The following is a 26,682-nucleotide window of genomic DNA, read 5'->3' as shown; positions in this document are numbered from 1 at the left end:
CTTGTTCTTTACTGGTTTTGTACTGTGACTGTATTATAAAAAATCTCTTAGAAATGAGCCTGCCAGTTTAAGTATTAATTTGCTCAACGGTGTAAGTAAGCCCTAATACTGAATTTGGATAGGATCTGTTTTACCTGGAGTAAAGTCCAGCTGTTATTTTAAGCCCCTGGTTTCTCAAACAGCATCTGATCTATGGAAGATATTCAGGTTCCATTTTGTTGTAGAAACCATGTCTCAATCAAGAATCAGGATACAAATGTTTTAGAGAGCTTTAAAAATAAAATGCAAATTACCCCAGATGTCACAAGAGAGAGGAAAAGAAGCTGAGAATGCTTCTGAAACAAATTTGTTTAAAAGTTAGGGGAGGACTGCAGACACTTAAATGAACAAATTCACATTTGTGACAGAAATACTGTTTGCTTCATAACTGTACTTGGCTGCAGGATCTCGAAGAATTGGATCCGGACTTCATTATGGCTAAACAAGTGGAACAGCTGGAGAAAGAGAAGAAGGAACTTCAGGAACGACTGAAGAATCAGGAGAAAAAGGTACAAAGTAGTAAGGGTGCTAAGCCATGTCTATACAACAGTTAAGTTAGTGGTTGTGAACTGTGTATTCTCATATAAAATATACGGATATTCAAAATGTTACGCATAAAGCTAGCAAAAGAAGCTGAAGGCATGATAAAGCAACTGAGTTTCTAGTATTGATGGACAAATCTATTATAATTATTCGAGTTAATTTGAAACTGGGCTCTTAAGCTATGTGTGAAGTAGGTCTTAGTTGGGAAGACTTGTACTTGAAAACATCTTCAGAGAAAATTAAACGCTTAGAGAAGGGGAGGCCTTTACTGGACCTAAATTAATTAATTGCATTAGTCCTCACTAAAGCAGAGGAAATTCCATTGCAAGAGTCCATCTAGACTGTTGAAGAGAGTCTACATGAAACTCACATGACTGCAAGTGTAGGGAATGTGCTGTCAGAGTAAATAAAAGTGTATGACCTGGGCAAGGTGAAACTCACCCACATTTTTTCAAGACTGAAACAGTTTATATGATCCCATTGGCAATTCCATTCACTTAAAGCCAACACGATGTTTGAAATTTACAAGTACTTTCTCATGAGGGGGAGCAGAGAGAGAGATGCTGTTCTTTCTGGTCACTAGTGACGGGATGCAAGGTAGTGTCTTACAGCTTCATCAAGGAAGATCAGTTTGCAAATTAAGAAAAGATTCTTCATTGAGAGGGTTGTCAAGCACTAGAACATGCTCCCCAGGGAAGTTAAGTGCAACTGCAAAAAAACTATTCACAAAGTTCTTCACCAAAGGCTTTAAAGAAAACTTAGCAGTGATGGCATGAAACTAAGTCTTTAATTGAAGTTCAGTTTAGATGTATTTTGTGTTGGGAAAGTAGGAAATAAAATCAACCCATCTTTAGCTTTACATCTTAAATGATTGTCTCCAGACTGAACATTAGCTTTCAATATAGAAATGTGGCTTGTGCATCTCAAGTATCCTGTCCAGTTCCAGTCCCTTTATCTCAAAAAGAATGTAGGTTAAGTGGAAATTTGAGATGAGAAAAGCAGGAGTTGTTAATGGTATGGATTGGCTTCTGTCTGAGAAATGACTTGGTAAATTAGTACCACTATGTCTCAAAGATTTCTGGAGAATGGATATAGTAGCGGACTGCCTATGTGTAGATACAAGAGGAGCCTTCATTCTGTGAGCTGTCGATCTGTAGGATTTCTTTCCAAAGTATGCTGTGTATGAAAAGCTTCTTTGAGTTCAGGACAAGAAGAGAAATGTACTGCCTGCAGAATGGAAGGGAAAAACGTTGTCTCAGGAAATTCTTGGAGCTGAAAGTTGTTAATGATGGGAGACTGTTAGGAAGAGTACGGACTGTGTCCTTTTCTTGGAATGCATTTAGGTGCTGATGATAGAGTCAGGTGTTTGTTTAGGTGGGGGCTTTGATCCACATGGTTATATAATAATGATATCTATATTGGAGAAATTGGAATTTCTTCTGGAGGATGTTGAAGAGTGTGTGTTCCACATTTGGTCTTTGCATTATGACATTCTGAGGATATGTTGTCTTTATTTAGATCGACTATTTTGAACGAGCAAAGCGCTTAGAAGAAATTCCTCTAATAAAGACTGCCTACGAGGAGCAAAGAGTGCGTGATATGGAGCTGTGGGAGCAACAGGAAGAGGAGAGGGTAAGAACTTTTATTCAGGTGATAAAATCCATCAGCTGTGAATGAAAAATAGCATTTTTGGACAGTTTTTTTTTTCCCCTGGCTTCACTTGGGAAAAGAAAGGAAAAAATTGGTCTGAAAAATTGTTTAAATTTTCTAATTTTATTGTGCAGTTACACAGCAATATCTTTTGACCTGAATCTGAAAGAAGATGTAATTTGAATAGCAGCTGAGGTAGAACAAATGCAAATATATAGTGAGCTTTTCTTTCATGTTATTTTTTATATTATCTCTTTAGATCACCACTTTGCAGCTGGAGCGTGAGAAAGCCCTTGAGCATAAGAACAGGCTCTCAAGGATGTTGGAGGATAGAGATTTATTTGAAGCCAGACTCAAAGCATTGCGACGGACGGTTTATGAGGTACGCAAGAGATGATATTGAAATAGAATATTTCTCTGAAGTAAGGAAATCAACTCGTGGCTCAGTGATTCTTCTGAAAATTGCATATTAGAATCTACAAAATGATGCAATCGTTTATTTACTGCTTTGATTAAAAATAGATGTTCCTGCACCCATTCCTAAGTATTACTACTTAAAATTTTTGTCAACTTCTTTAACAGCTTATGGAAAATAAGCACCTTAAAATGCCTTTTTCTTTAATACAATTAATAAGAAATCATTGTAGTATATGAGCTGCTAGCTGTATCTTTAGAAATACTTGGATTTGCTGTGATGATGGCATATATTAAACTGAGACAGGGGAGGTTTAGGTTAGGTATTAGGAGGAAGTGTTTCACACAGAGGGTGGTGAAGCACTGGAACAGGTTGCCCAAGAAGGTTGTGGATGCCCCATCCCTGGAGGCATTCAAGGCCAGGCTGGATGTGGCTCTGGGCAGCCTGGTCTGCGACCCTGCACATAGCAGGGGGGTTGAAACTAGATGATCATTGTGGTCCTTTTCAACCCAGGCCATTCTATGATTCTATGATATTGAAAATAATCCTTAAGCTGAGAAATCTGATGAAATATGTAGAAATACATAGAAATACTTGTTTGTTTATTATCTTTTTCTTTGAATCTAGAAATTATTTTGATTGTATTTGGTGCTGCAAGTTGCATTTTGTTTGCCAAATTTGATAACGAGTTAGACCAAGAGGGCAGGGAAAAAACTGTGCCGGATTCTCTGCTATAAGTATGGGTAGTTTAGGGAGGTCAGCAACTAGGTAATGTATTTATGTTCCAGAAGAAGCAAATAGAGGACTAAAATTGTGGTTGCTGTGTGTCTTACAAGTACATTCACTTCTATCAAATTTGCTGCAGAAGAAGGTTAAGATGGTAAACAGCAACGTAGTTGATTTTTAGCTGAGCAAATTTAATACATTGCTGTTGGTTGGTGTTTCTCTGCAGCTTTATTTAGCAACCTGTGTTTGTGTTCAGCTCTTTAATGTTTAAGTTCTGGTAGTTTCATGTTTATTTTTTTGTATTTCAGGATAAACTCAAACAGTTCCAGGAAAGGTTAGCAGAAGAGAGGCGCAATCGTTTGGAGGAACGCAAGAAGCAACGCAAAGAAGAAAGACGCATTACTTATTACAGAGAGAAGGAGGAAGAGGAGCAAAGATTACGAGAAGAACAACTGCTTAAGGGTATAATTGAGAATGTGATTGCTGCTTGGATGAAGTTTTTTTTGTATCTGTGTTCATAATCATGCAAAATTAAAAGAAAGAAGAAAATAAGGGAGTCCTTAGTATCACACTTACAACACTACTAGCTGATCTTTTCTTTGACCTCTTCTAAAAAAGGAATCCTCTACTATACTTCATGTATACTGATGTTTTGGTTGGCACATAAGTGGCCTGTACATCTAAGTAAGCTTTCTTGTCTTCTTAGCTAGCAGCTATTGTTCAAGGTCAGGTTAATGAATGTGTCAAGGATTCTTTTCCTATTGCTTTGGAATTAGAATGCTTCCAGCAAACCTATCCTGTGGTTAAGCATGTTCAGTGAAATGCTTAGTTGGATGGAGATTATATATATATATATATATATATATACAAAAGGAGCCAAAGGTGGAGTATTTTTGTACATCCTCTCTGTGTACAGCGAAGTAGTGTAATTGTGAATATGTTCTATTTATTTTTTCAACTCTGCAGAGCGTGAGGAGAAGGAGCGCATCGAGCGTGAGAAACGTGAGCAGGAGCAGCGGGAATACCAGGAGCGTGTCAAGAAGCTGGAAGAACTAGAGAAGAAGAAACGTCAAAGAGAAATGGAAATAGAAGAAAGAGAGCGACGTAGAGAAGAAGAACGGAGAGGTCTGGATGATCCATTTTCAAGAAAGGTAGGTAAATACTTGCAGGTTTGATTTTCTTGTCTGCTCTTATTTCTATAGATTATTTGGAAAAAGTTGACAATTGATGGTAAAATAAGTGGTTTAGATGGTTCAGTAATAGTGTGTCTAATTTAATACTTAAATTACTAATGTCACTTATTTTCAGCTCTCTATCAGGATCTTCAATCTGTAGTTTTGTAGTAAAGTTGAGCAAAGGTCACCAAGCTGTTCAGAAACTAAATGAATAAAGATTGAAAGGAATATTGAATATAAATTATCACAAAGCAGGAGAACTATGTTTGGAGCATGTGTAATGACTCATGCAAGTCACAGATTAGAGTAGCTATTCGAGGAAAATTCCAGTCTAAACATAAAAGTCTAGCTTTCTATTTTATTAGAATTATGCAATGAAGTAAAAGAAGAGGTGTGTATAGCTTCATTTTGGCAGGTATAGGTACTGGGGAATATCATTGTACCAACCTACCAGGAAACAAAGCAAAACTTATTGCATAAATAAAATGCTTATGATTTTATAAACGTAACAAGCCTTCTAAACTCCCACTTCTTCAAGCCTTAACAATAAGAGAACTTGGATTAAATTCCATCCACCTTAGCCATTGTCCCTGTTTAAAGAACGCTTCACTGCACTGGTATTTTTCCACGTAAGAAGTATTCTTAGCCACAGGCACTTGACTGTATGGAAAAACTGACATGGATTCTAAGAGAGATACCCATACCACATGAAAAATGCCATTTGCAGTTTTGGAATTCTTTCTTTGTTTGTTCTTGTTTCTTGAGATCCTTTATACAAGAAGACTATAAAAAATATTTAAGTAGGTACTCAGAGTACTGGATGTGTGAGATCTAGCCTGGCCTGATTATTTCTCTATGTAGCAGTTTAAACTTTGCCAAATTAAAACACTTTCAAAAGATGAGTATCAAACCTTTTGTAAGTATGTCTGATTATGTGAAATCAGTTATTTTATGTGGCTTATCTAATTTGATTCTTATGGTGGCATTCAAGAATACGTGACTGCATTAGAAGTAATACAGTTTGATTTTGTGCAGCAATTGGGAAAGATGTGTAACCTTCATTTAAAAAAAAAAAAGGAATAATTGCTCTGCCCTCTTTCTAAGCGACATGGGTGAATCAAAATACCTTAACTGTTTTGTGCCTTAATGTCTCATGTTAAGTGTTGTGTAAACCCAGAATGAAATGTTCTGTGCTACAGAGAGCTTATGATTTATGCAGTCACATTTTCTGATCTGGTTAGAAAGCTCAAAACCAAAGAGATTATATATTCACTGCTAATACTGTTATGCAGCAGGAAAGTGAAATTTTTAGAACGTCTTTGTCTGTTAACTCTCTTCCTGTTGTTAATACACTAATATGTTTATGAATAAAATGTATTAACTCTTTGTGTATCCTCCTACTATGTTAGTAGAGTGTGTGGTACAAAGGGATCCTAATGTTCTTAATCTGCCATGAGTGATAAAGTTCAGTTATTCCATCTCAGTATTCTCTATAGTGTAACAAGTGATTTTTTTAAAGGCGTGTTATGCTGTGGAAGGCATAATTTACATGCTGGAAATCTTTAAGTATTCAAGAGGATATTCCTACTTCCCTTTGACATACAGGAATCTCGTTGGGGTGACAGGGGAGAGTCTGAAAGCTCCTGGAGAAGAGGTGGTGAGACAGAATCCGAATGGCGACGAGCACCAGTGGAAAGGTGATGATTGGGCTCAGTATATGTGGGCTCTTTTTTTAAAGCTGCACTAACAATAATCTCTCAGGCCTTTACATTTCTCTAAGTTACCTTCTAATTGCTTTTAAGAATCTCAAAATGAGAGATTTTGTCCCACAACTGCATTCAGATGTTCTTTTTCTATTTAGGTTAGATACGTGAAGGCTGGTTTAGGCCTTCTACATCTGATAAACTTAAGTACATTGGTTCTTTTCTAAGTAATAATTTTTTGACCCGCTCAAACATTGGTGGCAATTGCATAAGTACAGACTGGGGAAGGGTGATGAACAGATGCAGAGTTCCTAGAGATTTGAGATTTTCCATTTAGAAAACTGACAATAGCTGTGAGAAAGAAAGTCAAAGCTGAGTGTCTTGAAAGCTATTCAAGTCCCAGAAGAGCTCACAGAGCAGATGTGTGCTATAAACTAAAACTTCTGAAAGACTGCAGAACAAAGAAGGGGAAGGATTTCTGTGGGAAGAATGTTCTGATGGTACTTTGCACTTATATTTTAAAACATCTGTACTTTTAGATGTTTGGGATATATTCACTAATAATGAAGACTGTTTGTATAGTTGTAGAAAGTAGGATCTTTAAAACTTGTCCATTCCTCTGCTTCACAGCAGGATGCATTGTGCTTAAAATATTTCTGAAGACATATGTCTAGTTGTTCTTGGAAGCTGTGTTGATGGAAATATCACTGCTTGTTCTAATTGGCAGTATGTTTTACTGCTTAATTACCCTTACAAATAGTTATTTATAAATGCCTAACCTTAATTTCCAGTGCAGCAATTTAAATCCATTACAGCGTACTCTGACTGTGGAAGCAAATCAATTTACTGTTTCCCTCTAATAATTTCTTCTAACATAGTGGAATAAGATCTCTTGATAAAGTAGTGTCTTCAGCTCTCTTTGAAAGCTGTGTTGCTCTTCTTGATAGCGATCCACTTTCTCTTGAATTGCGACATAAAAAATTGGATGAAACTCTCAAGTGAAGCATTTTACTTACGTATTGCAGAAGTGTTCAATGCATCTGTTTATATGCTTCAGATTTAATACATTAGCTTGCAACTAAAAAATTTCTGGCAGGCATTGATTTCTCATGGAGCAGGTCTGACATGCTTGTAAAATTAGGACTCAAATCCACGCAGTTACAGAGCAGCTGATTGTCTTGTGCCGCAGTCCCCAGGATTCCAGGTGATCAGCGTATTCCAGTGCTGTAAATCTTTTCCTTACCATGGCTTCTTTGGACATTAAGCTAAATGCTGTTTCCAGGGAAGTGACAAGGTAGAAGACACTAACTACTGTTCAGTAATGTCTGATCATTTCAGTGTTACAAAGCTAAGCATATTCTAAAGATGAGCTGATGACACAATAGCCCAGTGAAAACTCTAACCAATGCTTTTTATCCCTACTACAACCTAGTAAGGAGAATCGCTATAAGTCTTAGTCTGCCAGAGCCTGCACCCTGCTTGCAGTCGGGCAGCAGTAGTTGTCTTACTGACAAGCACACACAACTGGGTACAGCACGACATCACCAATCTGTTGAGTGAAATGGAATTTTAGGGTTGGTGTGTTTGTGAAGATGAGGGATACTTCATGACCATGGTTTTTATTTTTAATGAATTCTTTGAGATACAGAGTTTGTCAAATTAAGCTTGAGGTAGAAGCAAAACACCTTCTCTGTTTTATTGCAGTAGATGACCAAAGGAGACTACTAAGCAGCTGTGATGTTTAAAAGGATAATAAACTGTTCAATATTTAGTGAATCTGTAGGGGAGCTGACCAGTCACTTTCGTATAGCACTCAAGGCAATCAGACCCTGTGCATCTGAAAACTGCAAGCTCTGTAAAAGTACTTGCAAGCATACATCAGGTATTCAGAAGTGATTTTGATGGGAGTCAACAGCATTGTCTTATATGTAAAGCTTTTCTAGATGTCATTTTCTACTCACTTATTCTTTGTGGCTTTGTAGAGATTGGCGCCGAGGAGAAGCAAGAGATGATGAAAGACCTTTCCGGCGAGGAGATGATCTGCCCCGACGAAGTGATGATCTGCCTCGGCGAGGGGATGATCTGCCTCGGCGAGGTCCTGCAGAAGAAAAGGAACGGCCTTCTGTGGAATCAAGTGAGGACAGGCCACCTCGGCGCGAAGGGGATGAAGACAGACCACCTCGGCGTGAAGGGGACGAGGACAGGCCAATCAGACGTGGTTTGGATGAGGACAGACCTCCCAGACGTGGCTTGGATGATGATAGAGGGAGCTGGCGGGCTGCAGATGACGACAGGGGTCCCAGGCGTGGAATGGATGATGACAGGCCACCCAGACGTGTGTTGGATGATGACAGGCCACCTAGACGTGTGTTGGATGATGACAGGCCACCCAGACGTGTGTTGGATGATGACAGACCTCCCAGACGTGTGTTGGATGATGACAGACCACCGAGACGTGGCTTGGATGACGACAGAGGCAGTTGGCGAGCAGCAGATGACGACAGAGGACCCAGGCGTGGGCTGGATGATGACAGGCCACCCAGACGTGCTTTAGATGATGACAGGCCACCCAGGCGTGGGCTGGATGATGACAGGGGCAGTTGGCGTGCTGCAGATGACGACAGGGGTCCCAGACGTGGGCTGGATGACGACAGGGGTCCCAGGCGAGGTCTGGATGATGACAGAGGACCATGGCGTAACACAGATGATGACAGGCTCTCCAGACGAGATGACGACAGGGGGCCATGGCGTAGCAGTGAAGATTCAAGACCAGGTCCCTGGAGACCATTTGGTAAACCAGGTAAAGCAGAATAATGCCATCATTTTTCCTCCAAAGCACGGTTAAACCAGCAGATAATGGATGTGATATATTTGACAGAAAAGATGGGAGAACCATCTCTGAAAATGTCTGGATTAATTCTGCTAATATGAACACTCCTTTACTTAGGATAATTAATCCTTTTCATTTGGTTCAATTAAACAAACCATGCATGGCCAAAATCAGCAGTATTTATTATTTGCCTGGATAATATCTAAAGATCATATTGTATTGTTGGTATTTATTTACATACAAAAAAACAAGATACACAGGTGTAAAACTTTGGCAGAGGAAGAACATTTTCACTAGTTGAGTGCACCTTGATCTCTTTCTCTGCCTGATCTAAAATTAATCTGCTAGGAAGGATTTTGGTGCATCATTGCATCACTCAAGTGGATCTGGTTTGGATAAGTTATTTTCTTTTTTCCTAGATATGGTAAAAGTAGGAGTATTTTTACACTTTTTTTGAACATCCTCCATTGAGTAGGATTTTAGACCAGATTACTTTCTGAAGTCCCTTCCAACCTGAATTATCCTCCAATCCTATTCCTATGAGGTTTAGTTCTAATTCAAAGTAGTAGTGTTGGTAACCAGTACTTGTTTCTGATTGTGTTTGAAACTGTTCCTGATTTTTTTTTCATTCACATTTGTATGTTTATTATATTTTTATTTTATATTTTTACAGGTGCCACATCAACTCTTTAGACATCAATTATGTAATCCAAACCAGTACCAAAATTATCACAAGTCATTATATTTGCACTCCAGTAGTTTTTTTTCCTATTAAAAAAAATTCTGAAACAGTTTATGGGAGAGAAGTAAATGCATCTTTGAGGGATTAGAAGTTATTCATAAATTCCTTTGACTTTGTTACTTACAGGGGGATGGAGAGAGCGTGAGAAGGCCCGTGAGGACAGCTGGGGGCCTCCCCGAGACTCCAGGCCTCCTGGAGACCGTGAGTGGGACAGAGACAAAGATCGTGACGAGAGTGAGAAAGACCGTGAATTTGACAGAGAAAGGGATTTTGATCGAGATGATCGTTTTAGACGTCCCAGGTTTGGCTCCTTTGTGTAATTAAGAAATAATGTGACTTCACGTAGTGAAATGAACTGTGGTTGGTGTGTAAGAAATGGAGTTCTTTAAGGTAGTAAATGGATAATGGCATAGTGGTTCGTTGTTCTTAAAATGCTAACAGAGTGAATCCCAGATTCTGCTTTTAAATATTTTGCTTTTTTTTCCCCTGTACATCATATTTCATGTTAGGCTCCAGAAAAGATTTTGGAAGTCAGCATATTAAATAGAGACCCACACGACCTGAAAATATCTGTGTCATCAACACTTCTTTCTGTAGCAAAGATGAAACATTAACATTTAGTCTTATTTTTCATTTTGAATGGCAAAAGGGATGATGCTGGTTGGAGAAGGGGGCCAGCTGAGGAAACATCTAGCTGGAGGGATTCAAGTCGTCGTGAAGAATGGGACAGAGGTGGCCGTGACATGAGAGATCGCCGCGCTGATGACAGAGAACCACCGCTCAGAAGAGGACCGCCCCTCAGATCTGAGCGTGAAGAACGTATGTTTGTTTTGTGTTCCTAAAGGCTTGCAATTATTACAGGTCCTCCACATTACCCTGGCAGCATTTGGCAATGATTCTTTTCAGCCACTTAAACACCCTGTATGTAACAACATAATACAAAGCAGCAGTAGTGTAATTGAAACATTTTCCGTTGAATCTTGTTTTTAGTTGTACTCTTTTCTATCATAGTAGCAATTCAGATCTGCAGTAGAAGGATAACATTTTAAGTCTGCAGTTATTGCTGTCGCATTACATTTGAGGTGAATGAAAGTTTTTTTATAGTTCAATCATCAAGAGAGGTGTTCCAGAAAGAAATTTCTGGCTCATTTCTCAAAACAGAGAAATATTTGCAAATAAGGCCTTATGGGTTTCACACTATCAGTGATATTTATTTTTTATGAATAACCTACTTTAAATATGTACGTTAATGACTTTTAATTATGTACATTCATTTATACTTTGCTGTCTCCTATAAAAACCAGTAACAACAAAGACATTTAGCCTGAGATACCACATCTTGCCATTCTGGAGTTCTCATGTTCAGAATTTCATTTGGTTTCTGCCCTGAGCATTGGTGCTCCCTGATTGTGGGTGCTGTCATGCAGCTGATCTCAGAGCAAACTGGAACAGAACACACCTTACAGGACTGCAGCTAGCAGAAAGGTTAAGGGTTCCCAGTGTGGGGAGATATATACATTATATATATGTGTGTGTGTGTGTTATAAAATAACATCAAGAACTACTTTATTATTTGACCATCTGGTTTGGTATTTGACACTGTTTTGTTCATAGTTGGGGTATAATTCTTAAGCTCCTTTTGATGGAAATGAACAATTCTTCATATAGTGAAGAATGCTGAAGATTAGTATCAGGGGAGCTGTGTAATCCAGTGTCACATCTGACTTCAGTAGTCCTGAACAGCAAAGGGCTGTTGGGACGTAGAACACCTAAATATTTTTCAGTTGTTTCTAAAGAGATGCTTTTGTGCTTTTAATTCTGATAATATAAGGATGTATTTTACATTGTAAAACCATGTACATCACTAGAACATTCTTATTGCAGTTACTTTGTTTTAAAAATGACACTTCACTTGCTGACAGCAATCATAAATCTCTAAGAGGACTGTCCATTACTTCATTATAAAATTAAGTTGTGCATTTGGCTGTCATCTTCATATTAGCTCTTGGCAAGATTGAGAATCAGTAAATCAGACTGTCGGTGCTAGGCTTGTTTGTTTAAACTCTTGCAGGCTGCTGGTTGAACATGACAAAAGGTGGTTTTAATGTCTTCTGTGTTTCTAGCAAGCTCATGGCGGCGTGCTGATGATAGGAGAGAAGAACGTGGGGAAGAACGTGAAACAGTTCGGCGTTCAGCTCCTGCCCCTGCTGCTCCTCCAGCTTCTGCTCCCCCGTCAGCATCAAAAGATCGAGAAAGAGATGGGGAGAAGGAGAAGGGATCCTGGAAAACAGAAAAGGAGCGTGAGCCTGTTCGTCGTACTAAAAATGAGACAGATGAAGAAGGGTGGACCACTGTACGACGCTAAGTGAATATCAAAACAGTTTAACCAATGTTTTAGCTATGATTTGATCGAATCCACAGATTATATTTGTGCTTATAAACATTCTGAATGGGAATTCTTTAACAAATGTTTTGAGATAACACGAAAGCATGAGCTTGAATTACTTACTCATATAGATTGATCATGCACAAAACTCACAGCAGAAGGTTGGAAATTGAATGCCAGTTTTCGAAATTTCAAATGATGCTTTTACTTCATGGATCATTTGTTGCTACAATAAAAAGAAGTAGGCTGCCTTGAGTAATGCCTCTATTTCACACCAAAACAAGCTGACCTTCATATTTTTAGTCTGTCTTCATTTAGAATGGGGTATTATCACTGAACGTGGTTTTGAAAGCACCTCGATTCACACAGTGGAATTAGGGGAAAAGCAGAGCTGGATCAATTTCCATAATTTGCCAAAAAAGGAAAAAGGAAAAAAAATATATAACCCCCTCCCCCCCTCTTTTTACAATCTTTGAGGGCAGGCAGTTTGGGAGACATTTTATCATCTAAATTCAGTAAGTTGTTTAAATTTGAATTAAACACAACAAACATTATGAGCATTAGCTACACTGGGATCTTTTCTGTAGATTTACTTGAATACATGAAGCCTACGAAGCCATGTTGCAGTCATTTTTCCAGTAATGTATACTGCTGCAGTGTGCAGACACAAAACTCCAAGCTTTTACAATTTAAGTGTTTTGGTAAGCATATTGCTATGTATTTTCTGTTGCAATAGCACAACTGCTTTTCCATTACTGGATAATTCATGCCTTTCAAGGATTTATAAATATTGTCATATTTAAAATGTGTGGTTTTGGACAAGTTGTTGAATTTTTCCCCAATTCTTTGTCTTCAGGGTAAATTCTTTCCCTTTCCAAAAGAAGTGATTTGTAGTAATGGCTGTGTTGACTTTGATTTTGGGATGCAGAATAACAATTAACTATCTGGTCGTACTGAAGCCAACACAGAACTTGCTGCTGTGTGTTTCTTCAATGATAAATAAACAACTTATGGAATTAGCTTCTACAGTGTCTTTTTGATAGCTTCCTGCAGTGTACTTTCATGTAGAACAGCTGTTAGTGGGTTTTTTGGTATGCACACCTGTTTCTGTCCTGTCTGAATGAAAATCTCAGAACACTTCGGCTAATTTCTCCCTGAGTTAAAGCTTGTTTAATTTTACTGTGTGTGAACAACAGTTGTAATGCTTTTCTTCTTGTCCTTCTCCTGCCCTTTTCTGAGCTTTCTAGGTCTTATTCATTTCTAAGGAAAACTTTGCTCTCAAGCCATCCAACCTGGGGGCCAGGTCATCATGCCTTTGGGAGCTTGTCACTTCATTTTACCAAGTTCCAGGATACTTCATAGTTACAGTGTTTTCTGAACAAAAATCAGTGATTGTACGCTCCCACAAAGGATGGCATCCACTCCACCTCCTGTATTTGAGTACAGGCCATGGCTGCCCTTCAGGCACCTGTTGCCGTACCTACATTATTTGCTGTCAGAAGATCACAATAGTGTGTGCTAAATACTCTAGCCTCGCTCCTTATTGTCAAATCAGACTGTGTTACTCTGAACCACACTTAACCAGGCTGGTCTTGAAAAGCTCCAAGGAATGCTTGATTGCTCACACAGTAAAATAGCTTAAATATCTTTTCAGCCTCTACCTGTTGTCTCTCATCTTGCTGTCCACACAGTGCTGTAAAAAGCCTGGCTTAATAACTGCCTTGGGGTACTGGCTGGTAGGATTCCCCCAAACTTTCCCTGCTCCAGTCTAAGCCAGCCTTGCCCCCTCCAGCCCCTGTAGTCTTGTTGGTGCTCTGCTGAATTTCTTCCAGTTTGGCACAATCTTCCCCATACTGGAGGCAGTAGTCAAGGTGAGGTCTCATGGGTCCTGAGTAGAGGGGAGACACTCCTCTAACCTGTCAGAAGAACCCATGGCTTCTCTAACATTCTAACCAGGGTACAAGAATAAGGTGACATCATCTGGACTGTAGTTTCTTAAACGGTCTTTCTGGCCTTTTTTGAACATTAGTGCCACATTCTTTTCCAGTCATCAGACAGTTATGAAGAGTGACTATACCTTCAGTTATGTATTTAAAATTTTATCTGTACAGCCACGTTTACGTGGGGATAAATGGAGCTAACAGCCACTGCACCAAATGAAACTGTTCCAGAGTTTGTATTCCTAACATCCTAAATGGAAGTTGCTATATATGTTGGCAACATCATTCAGTGCTCAGGACCAGGCAGCATGACAGATGGCTGAAAGATGTGAGCTACACAGACATGTCCATGTATTAATTTCACTGCTTGATCTTTTTAGATAACTGCAGTGGTCAGACATTTCATCTGACCAAATCCAACATCTAAAACCTGCACCTACTGCCAGCAGGGGCTGTCAGCCCCTGCAGTAAGGGGGGAATTCAGCTGGGGAGCTGCTGGGATAGAGACCTTTTGTTCTCTCTATAGTAGTAAAGGACCACAGTAATAAATAAAACAGTAAGTTTTCTTTATGCAAATAAAGTGTAATTTTGGTAAACCCACAAAGTAAAGTTAGGCCATCAGTGAAATTCAGATTAAAAACCCACCTGTTACTCAGCCATGAGTCCCCACACCATGCAGTTTGTTACAGAACTGAAGGACACACATATGCTAGTGGCATAACAAGCACTCAGTTCTCCCCATTTTGCCATGCCAGGAACAGCTGTGACTGAAAGGCACCACACTTGCCTGACTTGAGCAGAAGTGAATTATCAACACATCTGAAAGGAATTTTCCATCAGGAGGAGTCTGCTTTTTGCCCAGACTAACACCACTAAGGGTGATGATAGGCTACCTGGTACTCAGTCCATTCCTCAGAGTATCACTGTGGAAGATTCCACTGCTGATAGAACTAGGAATGTTTCCCTGAAATCAAGTGGTTTTCTGAAGGCAAAGTGCTTGTTTCAAACCAGTAGCCATACATCTTTAGATCTGCAACCGCGTGCAGAATAAATGACAATAGCATCAGGTTCAACAAGACACCTTCTATGGAGCATGGAATAGCTTCCAACGTGGGCTGCTGGCAGATGAAGGCACATGCTGTCCCTAGGAGTTAAGGTTACTACCATAAGCTGTTTCAGTCTATGTAAGCAGCACCTACCACAACAGGCTTAAGTGACCATGAGCAGGTGTGTCTGCCTGCTCAGTGCTGCAGAGTGTGCTGGTGTGCAGGAAATGGCTCTGGGACCTCAGTCTGTAGGTTGGCTCCCCTCCCACCCACAGCTGCTTTCTCCAACCACTGCTGCTGCCTTACCTGCTGGAGCCCGACTCCCAGGCCTGATGCCACGCAGTGCAGGTACACACAGAGAGCAGGAGGACTCTGGGCACACACAGCAGGAGCCACCATCAAAAGAACAGCTTTCTTCTCACCCAGATGGAGGGCAGGGACAGGTGCTGCACAAGGACAGGGCTGGCATCCAAGGCAAGGAGACGTTCTGATGTCTTGTCAAGCTCCCAGGCGGTGCAGTGGGGCAGTTGCTATAGAGTAGCTTAATCTACAGATCAGGGGAGGCAGGTGTATGGCAGCCCTCTTGGAATGTCCCCTCAGAAAGCATCTGAGATCTTTTCCTTACATCTTTCTTGCTTTTGTGTCCATAAACAGTCAACTGAATTGAAACACATGTACTCATCTTCAACATTCCCACAAGAAGCTAACAAAGAGACAGATTTTTTTTTTCCACAGTATTACACTGGAGCTCAATCCCAATCTGCGGTGCAGACAGACATCATAAAATCAAACACTTAAATTCTACCAGCTGAAAACCTGCAGGGCAAGCCTTGTGGAAGGAGAGTCAGCACACAGCTGGTACCATCACAACCAACAGGCAGCTCCATACAACCAGCTGTAGCCACAGCAAGGTGTTATTTAATGCAAGTCCATTTACATTTGCTAATTAGACCTAATGCCATTGCTGGAGCAATTTGATGAAGCCTGAATAGAACATTTCCATCCACAACCCTATTCTCAGCTGCAGTTTTGAATAGTGACCCCTGGGCCCAACCCTGCCCATCCTACTTCCTTGTTTCAATCTCCCACCCTGCCAAGTAGCTCCCCAGAAGGAACTCACACGGATGCCTGTCACTTCTCACTTGCCCAGCTCCCCTTCCCATCAGGACCCGGTGACTTTCTCACCCTCCAGATGAATCTGGGTACAGCCATCTACAGCAGAACCTTTCTGCACAGCCCTCCTGGCTCCAGAGGGCTCCGAAGAGACCCACAGATCTGCTGCTGCTGCTCCTTCTCCTGCCTCAAGTTGCAATAAAAACAAATTCCCCACCTCTCGGGATCGACGCAGCCCCGTGGCGGCTCTCAGCATTTCCCGGAGCTGCGTCCCGTGTCCGGTATACGTGAAAGCTACTTGGTAACCGCACAGATGGATCCCCCTCCCCGCATCCAATCCTCCGCCGCACTCTTCAGCCTTACAAACGCATCACCCTCCTTTCGTCAGTTCCGCACAGTGCTCTGAATCTCCTCAGAAGCCCACAAACACACCAGGGTCCGCTCCGTGCCCCTACAGAAGGGCTCACCGCGCAACCCCCGCCAGTCCCTCGCCGCTCCCACCTCCCAGCCTCAAAGCCGTGCGTTACGCACAGGGAGCCGGGCGGCACCGTCCCGTTCCTCCCCTTCCCCATTTAGCCGAGGGGCTGCCGGCCACCGAGAGAGAAACCCGAACGGTTCCAAGACGGACGAGGGAGCGGCTCAGAGCCCTTCAGTCCCCGCCGGGCAGCGGGCGGCCGTTCCCCCGGGCCGGGCGAGCAGCGGGGAGGGACACCGCCCGCCCCGAGCGCCGCCCCCGTCGGAACTCGCGGTGAATCCCGTTTTCTTAAAAACCACATATATATATATTTCTTACAAGAAACACGTACAGGGCGTCCCGGCCGCGCCGAAGCCGCCCGCCAGTCCCCGAGCGCCCCGCTCCTAGCGGGCTTTCTTGCCCAGCGCGGTCCGGGCGTGCCGGAGCTGTTTGGCCGCCTGCATTTTGGACAGCGGGCAGTACTTGATGGTGTGGGCATTGTCCCCGCTGGCGCCGCACAGGGGACAGGTGTAGCGGCGCAGCACCGGGCACAGCACGCGGCCGTCGGGTCCCTTCAGGATGTGCGTGGTGTACAGAGCCACCGCCTCCTTGTTGTTCCGGCAGAAGACGCACACCTGCAGCTCGGGCTTCAGCAGGCGGCCCGCGGCTCGCGGGTGCGAGGGCAGCCGACCCGCCGCCACCACCACGCCCGCGCCCCACGCGTGAGCCGAGCCGTCCCGGCCCGCGTGCTCCCCCGAGCAGTCGAACAGCACCGCGGCGGGGCCGCCGCGCCCGGGGAAGGGGCTGAAGTCGGCGAATCGCTCCTCCAGCAGCCCGTCGCCGTGGTGGTGGTGGTGGTGCCCGCACAGCTCCAGCTCGTGCAAGTCCAGCGCGCCCTCGAAGTACGGCCCCGCCGCCTCTTCCTCCTCCTCCTCCTCTTCTTCCTCCTCCTCTTCGGCCGCCGCCACCACCACGGCGGGCGGCTCGGCGCCGAAGCCCTTGCCGGGGCGCACGGCCTTGGTGATGAGCGTGGCCAGCCCCAGGTAATCGTTCCACGAGTTGAAGACGTTCCCGTAGGCGCTGTGGCTCCGGCCGCCGTAGCGGGCGCCCGGCAGGCGCTCTACGGGCGGGAGGTGCCGGTGCGGCTCCAGCTTGCTGCCGGGGAAAGCCTCCATGGAGGGCGCCGTCCGGGAGCGCCCGCCCGCGCCCTCCACCGCGCGCCGGACCGCGGCACCGCCGCAACTCTGCTCCCAGCGCCGCCCCCGCTTTCTTCGGGAGCGCGCGGCTGCGCGACGCCCTTTAAATAGGGGCGGCGGCGGGAACGGAGGGAGGGGGGGCGCCCGCCGCTCTCTCATTGGCCGTCGGCCAGAGACCCCTCCCGCTCATTGGCTGGTGGGAGGCGGGGAGGGGCGTGGCCAGAGAAGGGGCAGCGAGGCGTGCGCGGCGGCGCAGGTGGCGAGGCACGTGCGCGGGGGGCGGGGTGGGGTGTCCCGGGGGGGTCATTGTTTAAAAAGCTGTTGTTAGTACCCTAAAACATCCCTAGTACTGAAAACTATTGTTAGTATCCAAAAAAATTGCCCCCAAACTTTTGTTAGTACCCCTGAAGCTTTCAATATCCCAAATGGCATTAATAGTACCCCCCAAAAATAGTGTTAGTACCTAAAAAACTGTTGGTTATGTCCAAAAAGACATTGCTAGTACCAAAGTAACTATTTGAGCACCCAAAAAGCTGCTGGGGATGATTTAGTGTCAGCACGGCTGATGTATGTGGTACGTGGCATCCAATCTGGCAGTGGGTGCTGTCCTTTCCCCCAGTGCAGAATTACAGCGTGGTTTGGGTTAGAAGGATCTCAAAGCCCACGCAGCCCCAACGCCTGCTGCAGGCTGGGTGTCCCCCTCAGATCAGCTGCCCACTGCCCACTCAACCTGGCCTTGAGCACCTCCAGGGTTGGGATATCCACAGCTCTCTGGGCAGCCTGTGCCAAAGCCTCACCGCCCTCTGAGTAGAGAATTACCTCCAACCTAAACTTCCCCTCTCTTAGCTTGAAACGCGTGGGGTGTTTCTGCTCCCCCTCTTTGCACGCATCTGGCAAGATCTGGCTCCAAACCTGGGCTCTGTCATTTGGGCTCTGAGTGAGATGGAGAGTCCAAGTAGCAAGTGATCATGTAGGCAAAGCGCACACTGCAGCAGAAAGTTACACAGACAGCCTAAGAACAGCTCTGCATTTGACTTCCCAGCAGAATGGCTTCCTTTTCCTTATCTCCAGCAGATCATTTTACAGCAGCTGCTGTGTTCTGTGTTGGCTGTGGGTGGTTACAGCGGCAGGATTGTACTTCTCACCCTTTCTTCAGTCCTTCAACAAGCACAAAATAGGCTATGGAGGAGCCAGAAGGGGCTGAAGGCAGGAGGAGAGCTGGGTCTCATCCTTTTGGGCTCTGCAGAGCTGGCTGCTCCCAGCACAGCAACAGGGGATCACACTCAATGGACTTTTGGGGACTGATATGCAGTAGGAGCTGCTGGCTCTTCTGTACTCTTTCACTGAATTTAAAGAATGCAGAGTCCCAGACCACCAGCTGGGGTGGTGACCCAGACTGTTGCAGGACACAAATCCAAGCCAAATCAAGTGTTTATCAGCAGAAGCATATTTTTCCTGAGGATATAGTACCTCACTTTTGTGTCTCGTGGAGAAGAATGTCAAAGGAGCCTGAAAAAATTATGTGTACAATTGATGAGGAGATCAGTTTTTATGAAAACCCAGCAGGTGCCTGGGTCTCACTACTGTGGGCTGTGGGTTTGGGCTGCTGCTGGTGCCCAGCGTCAGGGCTGCTTCTCACCTCTCACCCTCACCTCAGGGTAGTGATGAATGTGGGCAAACACACCTGTATGTGCGTGCAGCCTCACCTGCAGTTTTTCTCAGAGTTGGCAGATTCTGACAGATTTCAGAGGGCTGCAGGATTTTTGAAGCACAGAGATGTGATGGTGCCTTGTGACACAGGGTAAAATCCTTTTTGGTCGGTATTAGTGATGAAAACCCTGCTTGCTTAGGGAGGGAGGCCAACAGCCTCTGCACTGCCGGCACCACCTGCACTTTGCTGCTCCTGTGCGAGGTCATGGATGTCAGAGGCAGATAGGAGAAAGCAGAGCTTTTCAGTTTTGGAAAAGTCTTTGGCTTCATTAAGAAGAGTATTTCAAATAAATTTTTGGCTAGACGCTCTACATTCCTCTGTGTATTCTGCCTCTCCAAAAATGACTGCTCCAGGATACGCTTCAGAGGGCTCAGTGCTCACACGAGGATTTATTGCTCTGAGTTTCTGAATTGGTTCTGAGCCTGAATTAGCAAATGATAGTGCATATTTCTAATAGCAGCAAGGATTCCGGCAGAATTTCTGAGCTCTGCCTGCCTGATTAAATCCACCGAGGGCTCCTGCTAAGCTCCGAGGCAGAGCAGCCATGCCAAAGGCTGTAGGATGACTGCAGATTCAGTTCTGAAGGCTGTTTTATTGTGTGAAGGGTTACCAGCAGAAGACTTATGTATGAGCTGATCCAAATGAGTGTCATATACACACTCAGTATAGTAGATAAATTCCTGATAGATTAATTTCACACGGTGAGGATAACAGTATTTCTCCTGACAACTTGATTAGATCTGTAAGAGAACTCCTGGTGAAAAAAAAGGCATTTTGTTTTTTGTCAAGATGATAAGTACGATTTAACTGTGAGAGAAAAGCAACCAAAAAATCAGGCTTTCAGTGCTCTTGTCTTCTGTTTTGTTGTTTTGTAAAAGCAGTAATCAGAGGGTTTCCCATTGTTTCAAATGCCCGGATGTTCTTGTTTTCTTCATCTGAGAGTGATGTGTTTTGTGAAGTAGCTTTGTTACTTATTATATACATTAACTACATGGTCGAGACCGGATGGCCTTTAAGTGTCAGTTACAACTCAAATGATTCTATGATTCCATGATATAATTGCCCTAGACAATTGCTCTTCACTCAGTTCAGCATAGACAAACCAAAAAGTTGGGCACCCCTGGTCTAAATATTTTGTAATTCTGATATTTGTGGGATTTTGGTCTTCATGGTAATCATGGAAAACTCCAAGACCTAAGATTTTAGGGAAAGGAGGCCTAGAGAAGCTGTGGATGTCCCACACCTGGAAGCACTCAAAGCCATGTTGGATGAGACCCTGGGCAGCCTGGTCTGATGGGGTGCAACCAGCCCACGACAGTGGGTTGGAAGTGAACATTAAGGTCACTTCCAATCTAAGCCATTCTGTGATTCTATGATTCTGTGGGACAAGCGAGGTGCCTGGTGAGGTGGGGACCTCCTTCATGCACGTCTGTGTGCACAGAGGGGTGTCTGGGGCTGCAATTCATACTCAGGCACTTCACATCTCCCAGGAGCTTCTGTTGGGTTTCCAAATTCTTGTGCTCCTGTAGCTCACAAATCCCATTTGGAGTCTGACCCTGACAGCACACTTCATTTGTGTTCTCAGTAAGAACCATTTTGTTCAAGCCTTAGGGTGCTTTTGATTTTTTTTCTTCCTGAAGGGATAAACCACTAATTATACATGGAAACTGTACCTCAAAGATCCATTTTAATAATATAATTGTAGTAGCAAAGTAACCAGTATGATTATGTGCATCGTTGCACTTTTCTGCCATTAACCAGCTTTTCTTGGTTAATGAAGTTAGTAAAACCTAGAATGTGCTTTGCTGGAATATATCCAGTGGAATCTTATTATCACCTACAAGCCTTTATAATTGGGATGATAATGTGCAAAGCATTATATTGCTGATAAATGAGATACGATTAAGAGAGGGCAAAGTTCTGCTCTCGGACACACATGACAGGTCCTGAGGCTTTGGTGCGTGTTAGTGGAATGCCTGCAGCCCTATGTCCACCTTGGGGTTGCAGAAGAGGTGCTCTTGGAGCAAGGCCAGCAGCAAAACTAATTGAGAGCTGTGACCCCTCAGGAGAGGTGCAAAGAACTGATGCTGTCAAGGCAGGAGGAGGCTGCAGTGAGGCATGAAAATGGTCTTAAATGCCTACAAAGAAGGATATAATCTGTCCTGCATGATCCTGTTGGATAGGACATAGAGGAATGGGTTTAGAGCACTCTGAAAGTGGTTTACATTGGGTATTATGGAAACACAGGAAGGAGAATAAAGGACTAGATCAGACTGCTTGGACCAAGGTGTGTCAAAAGGGTCTCTACCTTTGGCAGCAGAGGCTGAAGGTGGTGAGCTAATAGTGACGTGCTGAGTGTTGTAGGTGGCTGTGATTCCAGGAGCCGAATGGCTGCTGCCTCTGCAAGGACGTTCGGGTTCAGGGCATGTGCAGGTGAGAAGCTATCAGCACAGAGACCAGAAATATACCCCGTGCTTGCACAAGCGGAGATCAGATCTGCCAGGCATCTGTGGTCAGGATTGCATTTACACCCCTTATCTGCTTGGAAAAATTGTCAGAACTGCCAGTACAAGGAACAGAGGCATATAACAGTCACAAAAGCAAAACAGAGCACTATTTTGTTGGATGGTATAGGTCACAAGGTTTCTTCTTTTTGTATTTGTTTAGTTTCCAGTACATATTTTTAGGAAAAAAAAAAATGATCCAAACATCATTCAGAAGGATCTTTAATGAAGAATCAATCTGTTTGCTCCAGCTCTGGCTTTGGGAATAAAATCATTATTTGCACAGTTGAACATCTGCCCCATCTTTCCAATCAGATCTTGTCTATTTTCAGCATTAGGGTTGTCCTATGTTAACTGAGGACTCTGATCTCAATATTGCATTCTTCCTGTAAGCACCAGTAGTCTTTGACCAAATCATCCCTTAACCTCCTTTCTTTGTAAGATAAATAGATCGAGCTCCTGGATCTGTAATAGCTGTTTTCCCATCCTTCACATTCTGAACTCTCTGACAATTACCAACATCCTTTATGAATGGGAGGCTTTAGCATTAACACAGCCCTCCAGCATGAATGGCACCAGGCATGCCAGGAGCACAGGTATATCTGAGTGTTTTGCTATGGTGCTATGCTCAAATACTGTGTGTGACTGAATAAGAGAATGAAAATAGGTTCAGACCAAAGATACATCTGGCTTGGCATCTTGTTTCTGACAGGAGCTTGTAGTGGGTGGATACTGAAGTGTGATATTTCCCTTCAAAGGCCTCTCCTTATCGGTTGCCAACTTTAAAAAATAAAGACACAAACTGAAATTCCATGCAAAGGTTCTGGTATTTACATATTTCTTGTGTCTTAATGGTGTCTTATGCCCGTAGTTTTTCAGCATTTGTATTTGCCCACGGTGTTAAACTGTGAACCAGAAGATCCGTATCTCTGGTAAGGTTCTGGGAAAGGATATCTTTAGCTCTCTCTGAGGCCCTGAAAGGTAGGATGAGAACCATGCCAGGCATGTCCCTGCTCCCTGGGAAGGCAGTTCAGCAGCAGGATGGCTCAGCAGAGGCTGCCCCATATCCCAAAAAGACCATGGAAGGGTATGCGGGTCCTTACCAGGCAGCGTTAATACAGCATCCTTAACCCTGGTTCTGCATTTGTGGTGGGCATGCTTGTGCCTGGCTTATCAGTTTGGCTATACCATCAACAATTCCCAGAACACAGCCCTGCCTTTTTCACATGGGGCTGGGCAGCTCAATGCAGCTGCACCAAAACAGGCACTGCAGGTCCCATGGCAGCGACAAACACTCTTCCTTGGTTATCGCTCAGCGCTGTGTCATCTGCAACTTCAGTAAGCATGGTTTCATGTTTTCTTCCAGTAAAGATGTTACAGCGTTGAGCTGAGAATCACCATGGAGCATCTTGGAAACTACAGAGTGATGATTCCTTGTTTATAGTTGTAATTTGAGATCAGCTGGTTTTCAGGTTACCTGGGATGTACCAGGTTAGCTTTACACTGCTCTAGTTTCTCAGTTGGTGAAACATACTAGCCTCAGTGCCTTTTAGCATTTTGTTGTGTTGATGTTAGATCAGATGTCATTGCACTTCATCATCTCGCAGTTAAAGGACAATACACTGATTTAGTAGGACGTGCTTTCCATAAACACACACCTGGTGTTTATGCACTGCTGTCTTACCACAGCTGCTGGGCTGCTGGGAAGAAGTCTGAGTGGGTGTTTCAATAGAAGATTACCTAAAATAAGTTATAATCCAGTTCCAGAGATTTTTTCTTTGTATGAAACTTTCAAGGGCAAAAACCAAGATTTCCAAAGGTGCAGTCAGTGCTAGACAGAGAAGTAACTATGTTTGAGTTTCAAGACTTTATTGGTATATCAAAAACCAAAGACACTCTTGGTGGTGGTGGACAAGACTGGTGATGAGGAAATGAATTTGTCTGCTGTGGAAAGAGGTGAGGAAAAGCCATTGCTTTAAGGCATTGAGAGTAAAAGCAGAGCCAGGAAAGGCCAGTGAGAGCATAGAGATGACACACAGAAAAAGACTAATTTAAAAATGTTTAAATGCTGTTTCCTGAACAGGCAGAAAAATTGATGTTATAGGCCAATTTTCAGATGAAAATGCATATGCACAAATGCAAATGCACATCTCAAGTGTGCCCTCGGATTCAAAAGTCAAGTTCATGAAATTCTGATACCACTGAAAGTAATAGAAAAACTCCTGCTAACTTCATCTTTATTTATTATAATCATTTGCCATTTATTATAATCATATCATTAAGGTAATTGAGACATTAAGTGCAGTGCTGACAATGTGTTTCACTTTTTTGTCTCACTATGCTAGTTTAAGAGGTGAAAATGACAAAACCATAATCATAACTTTGCACTGTGGAAGAATGAGTGCCATACATGCTTCTGGTATTTTCTCTGGTATAAGGAAGAGAAGAGGGAGGCTCCCAGGGTGTGGGCTCTCTCTTGGCATTATATTGCTCCCTTCCCTTCCCTTCCCTTCCCTTCCCTTCCCTTCCCTTCCCTTCCCTTCCCTTCCCTTCCCTTCCCTTCCCTTCCCTTCCCTTCCCTTCCCTTCCCTTCCCTTCCCTTCCCTTCCCTTCCCTTCCCTTCCCTTCCCTTCCCTTCCCTTCCCTTCCCTTCCCTTCCCTTCCCTTCCCTTCCCTTCCCTTCCCTTCCCTTCCCTTCCCTTCCCTTCCCTTCCCTTCCCTTCCCTTTCCTTTTTGTATAAATGTCTATGTGTTACTGTTTTTCCAGTAATTTCACAGTTCTTGACATCTAAAATTTTGTTCCTAAAAGCATCTGAGGAAAGCATAAAATACTTGTCCACTGGTATGTTTAGTTGTGGGAAGATTCCTCTGCCCTGCAGACTTCTGGAGGTGTCACCTTGATTTGGCAGCTATCTTGGTACCAAATAATTACAGCTTCTGAGAATAACATGAACGCTCTTCCATCAGAAAAAGAAGAGAATGTGAATAGACACAATTGTTTCCAAAGATAATAAGCAACTTTCCTCTAAATTTAATACCTATAACATTGTAAAAATTGAAACCAACAGCTACTGAAAGCTAATATCATTGAAACTAATTTTATTCAAGGTTATAAAATAACAACGATAATAAAAAATGAACAGCATAGAGATTTGGTTGAATTTTTCTTTAAATTTACAGTGCTCTTGAGAACCTACGTACATATTAAATCTGTACTGTAACATAACTGTATCCCTTCGAAAACAATAGACTTGTAAGCTTTTGCTGAAATTGAAGTGTTTAATACACCTGGCATTCATCAGCATTTGAACAATGGTTTTAAAACGTTATGGTTAGTTGAAAATGCTTAGTGTAGTTTCAGCAGCCGTAGCTGTCAGAGCTGTAGAGATGGAGTCTCATCCGTCTTGAAATATAACATTTTAATGTGTTCATTTCAACATTTCCGATATTGTCCAGAAACTGAGAAATTTTAAAAAATCTTGCTGTTTTCTACTAAGACGTGCAACCAACTCCAGAGATGGTGGGCTGTTCCTCATGAACACGTCAACACGCACAACATGTACTCACTGGTACAGAACCCAGATGGTTTTAGATAGACAGTCACTTTGATTGTGGCCATCATTTAGGTGTGGAGGAATGCTAGTGAGATGAGAAAGTCTGCAAGAGGGAGAATGAGAATTAGAGAGGTTCCACTCGGCAGGAAACAAAAAGTGAAATGAAACCTCTACTAAGACTGTCTAGAGTTGTTTATTATTAAAGGAGTTTTACCAACTGCCAGGAACCCTTATTCTCACCATTACCTGTGGACCTGCAGTTGTTTTGTCACTGCAGCTTTCATGACACTGGGCAAAGCGTCATGACACTGGGATGGAAACATGCTCCATGTGCTTTCAAATATAATAATAATACATGAGGGTCTCAGTTTTGATAGAACGAAGCAACTCCTGTGATTGCAGTTATGGAGGCTTTCACTTATACTAAACCAGTTTTGCTGGTGAGACCAAAGGACAGCTGCTGATATTTTAATATGTGAAGAATCTGCGTAAATTCCAGAACTAAACAGCAGTCTGTGCAGGATTGTATAGGAGGTGGTTGTTTTCCTCTGCACCTGAATCTTTGAGTGTTTATTAAGTACTGCCTGAACTGTCATCTTAGGGCAGGTTTTGTACCCTGCAGTGTCTGTGCTGCAGAGAGCTGCATCTACTGGTATGTCTACTTGAATGAGATTGTATGCTTCATAAAATAGTCTTCACACTAAGAGAACATATTGTGGGCTAGACTTTTTGCATGTTTAATATGGACATTTTTGTGTGACTTTTTTAATGTCTTTGGAAAACAGCAGTGGTATTTTCCTGGATGTGTTCCTGTTGCTTTCCTTTGCTGATTGCTAACATGCTAGGAGGAGATCAGGCATATTTTTATCTTATTGTAACAAAATGAGTTCCATGGAAACGGCAGCAGGGGAAGCCTGCTGAGCAGCTGGAGGTCAGAAATCAGCCCACATTTAGA

The 26,682-nt window shown here is 43.1% G+C and overlaps 2 protein-coding genes across 2 annotated transcripts in view; one reads left to right on the top strand and one right to left on the bottom strand.

Annotated features, from left to right (window-relative positions):
* The window catches only part of EIF3A (eukaryotic translation initiation factor 3 subunit A), a 29,231-nt gene extending 16,003 nt beyond the window's left edge, over positions 1-13,228 (top strand). Inside the window, exons 13-22 of the mRNA XM_031597402.2 lie at positions 444-548; positions 2,101-2,214; positions 2,492-2,614; positions 3,682-3,835; positions 4,340-4,524; positions 6,154-6,245; positions 8,234-9,051; positions 9,950-10,124; positions 10,473-10,642; positions 11,947-13,228. Of these exons, the coding sequence (XP_031453262.2) occupies positions 444-548; positions 2,101-2,214; positions 2,492-2,614; positions 3,682-3,835; positions 4,340-4,524; positions 6,154-6,245; positions 8,234-9,051; positions 9,950-10,124; positions 10,473-10,642; positions 11,947-12,188 (2,178 nt within the window). The 3' untranslated portion in view covers positions 12,189-13,228. The remainder of the gene's footprint in view (positions 1-443; positions 549-2,100; positions 2,215-2,491; positions 2,615-3,681; positions 3,836-4,339; positions 4,525-6,153; positions 6,246-8,233; positions 9,052-9,949; positions 10,125-10,472; positions 10,643-11,946) is intronic.
* Positions 13,229-13,325: 97 nt separating this feature from the next.
* Positions 13,326-18,022, bottom strand: NANOS1 (nanos C2HC-type zinc finger 1). Its single transcript, XM_031597403.2, has one exon. The coding sequence runs from the start codon at positions 17,935-17,937 to the stop codon at positions 17,167-17,169; it is 771 nt and encodes a 256-aa protein (XP_031453263.1). The 5' UTR covers positions 17,938-18,022; the 3' UTR covers positions 13,326-17,166.
* Between the last annotated feature and the right edge of the window lie 8,660 nt (positions 18,023-26,682).

The sequence above is a fragment of the Phasianus colchicus genome, chromosome 8, assembly GCF_987193195.1.
Source record: "Phasianus colchicus chromosome 8, bPhaCol1.hap1.1, whole genome shotgun sequence".
Classification (NCBI taxonomy): domain Eukaryota; kingdom Metazoa; phylum Chordata; class Aves; order Galliformes; family Phasianidae; genus Phasianus; species Phasianus colchicus.
Note: the sequence above shows the minus strand (reverse complement) of the source record. Positions and strands in the feature narration are given on the sequence as shown.

Excerpts from the sequence above, each read along its gene's own strand:
- NANOS1 (XM_031597403.2), bottom strand. The coding sequence starts at position 17,937 with ATGGAGGCTTTCCCCGGCAGCAAGCTGGAGCCGCACCGGCACCTCCCG.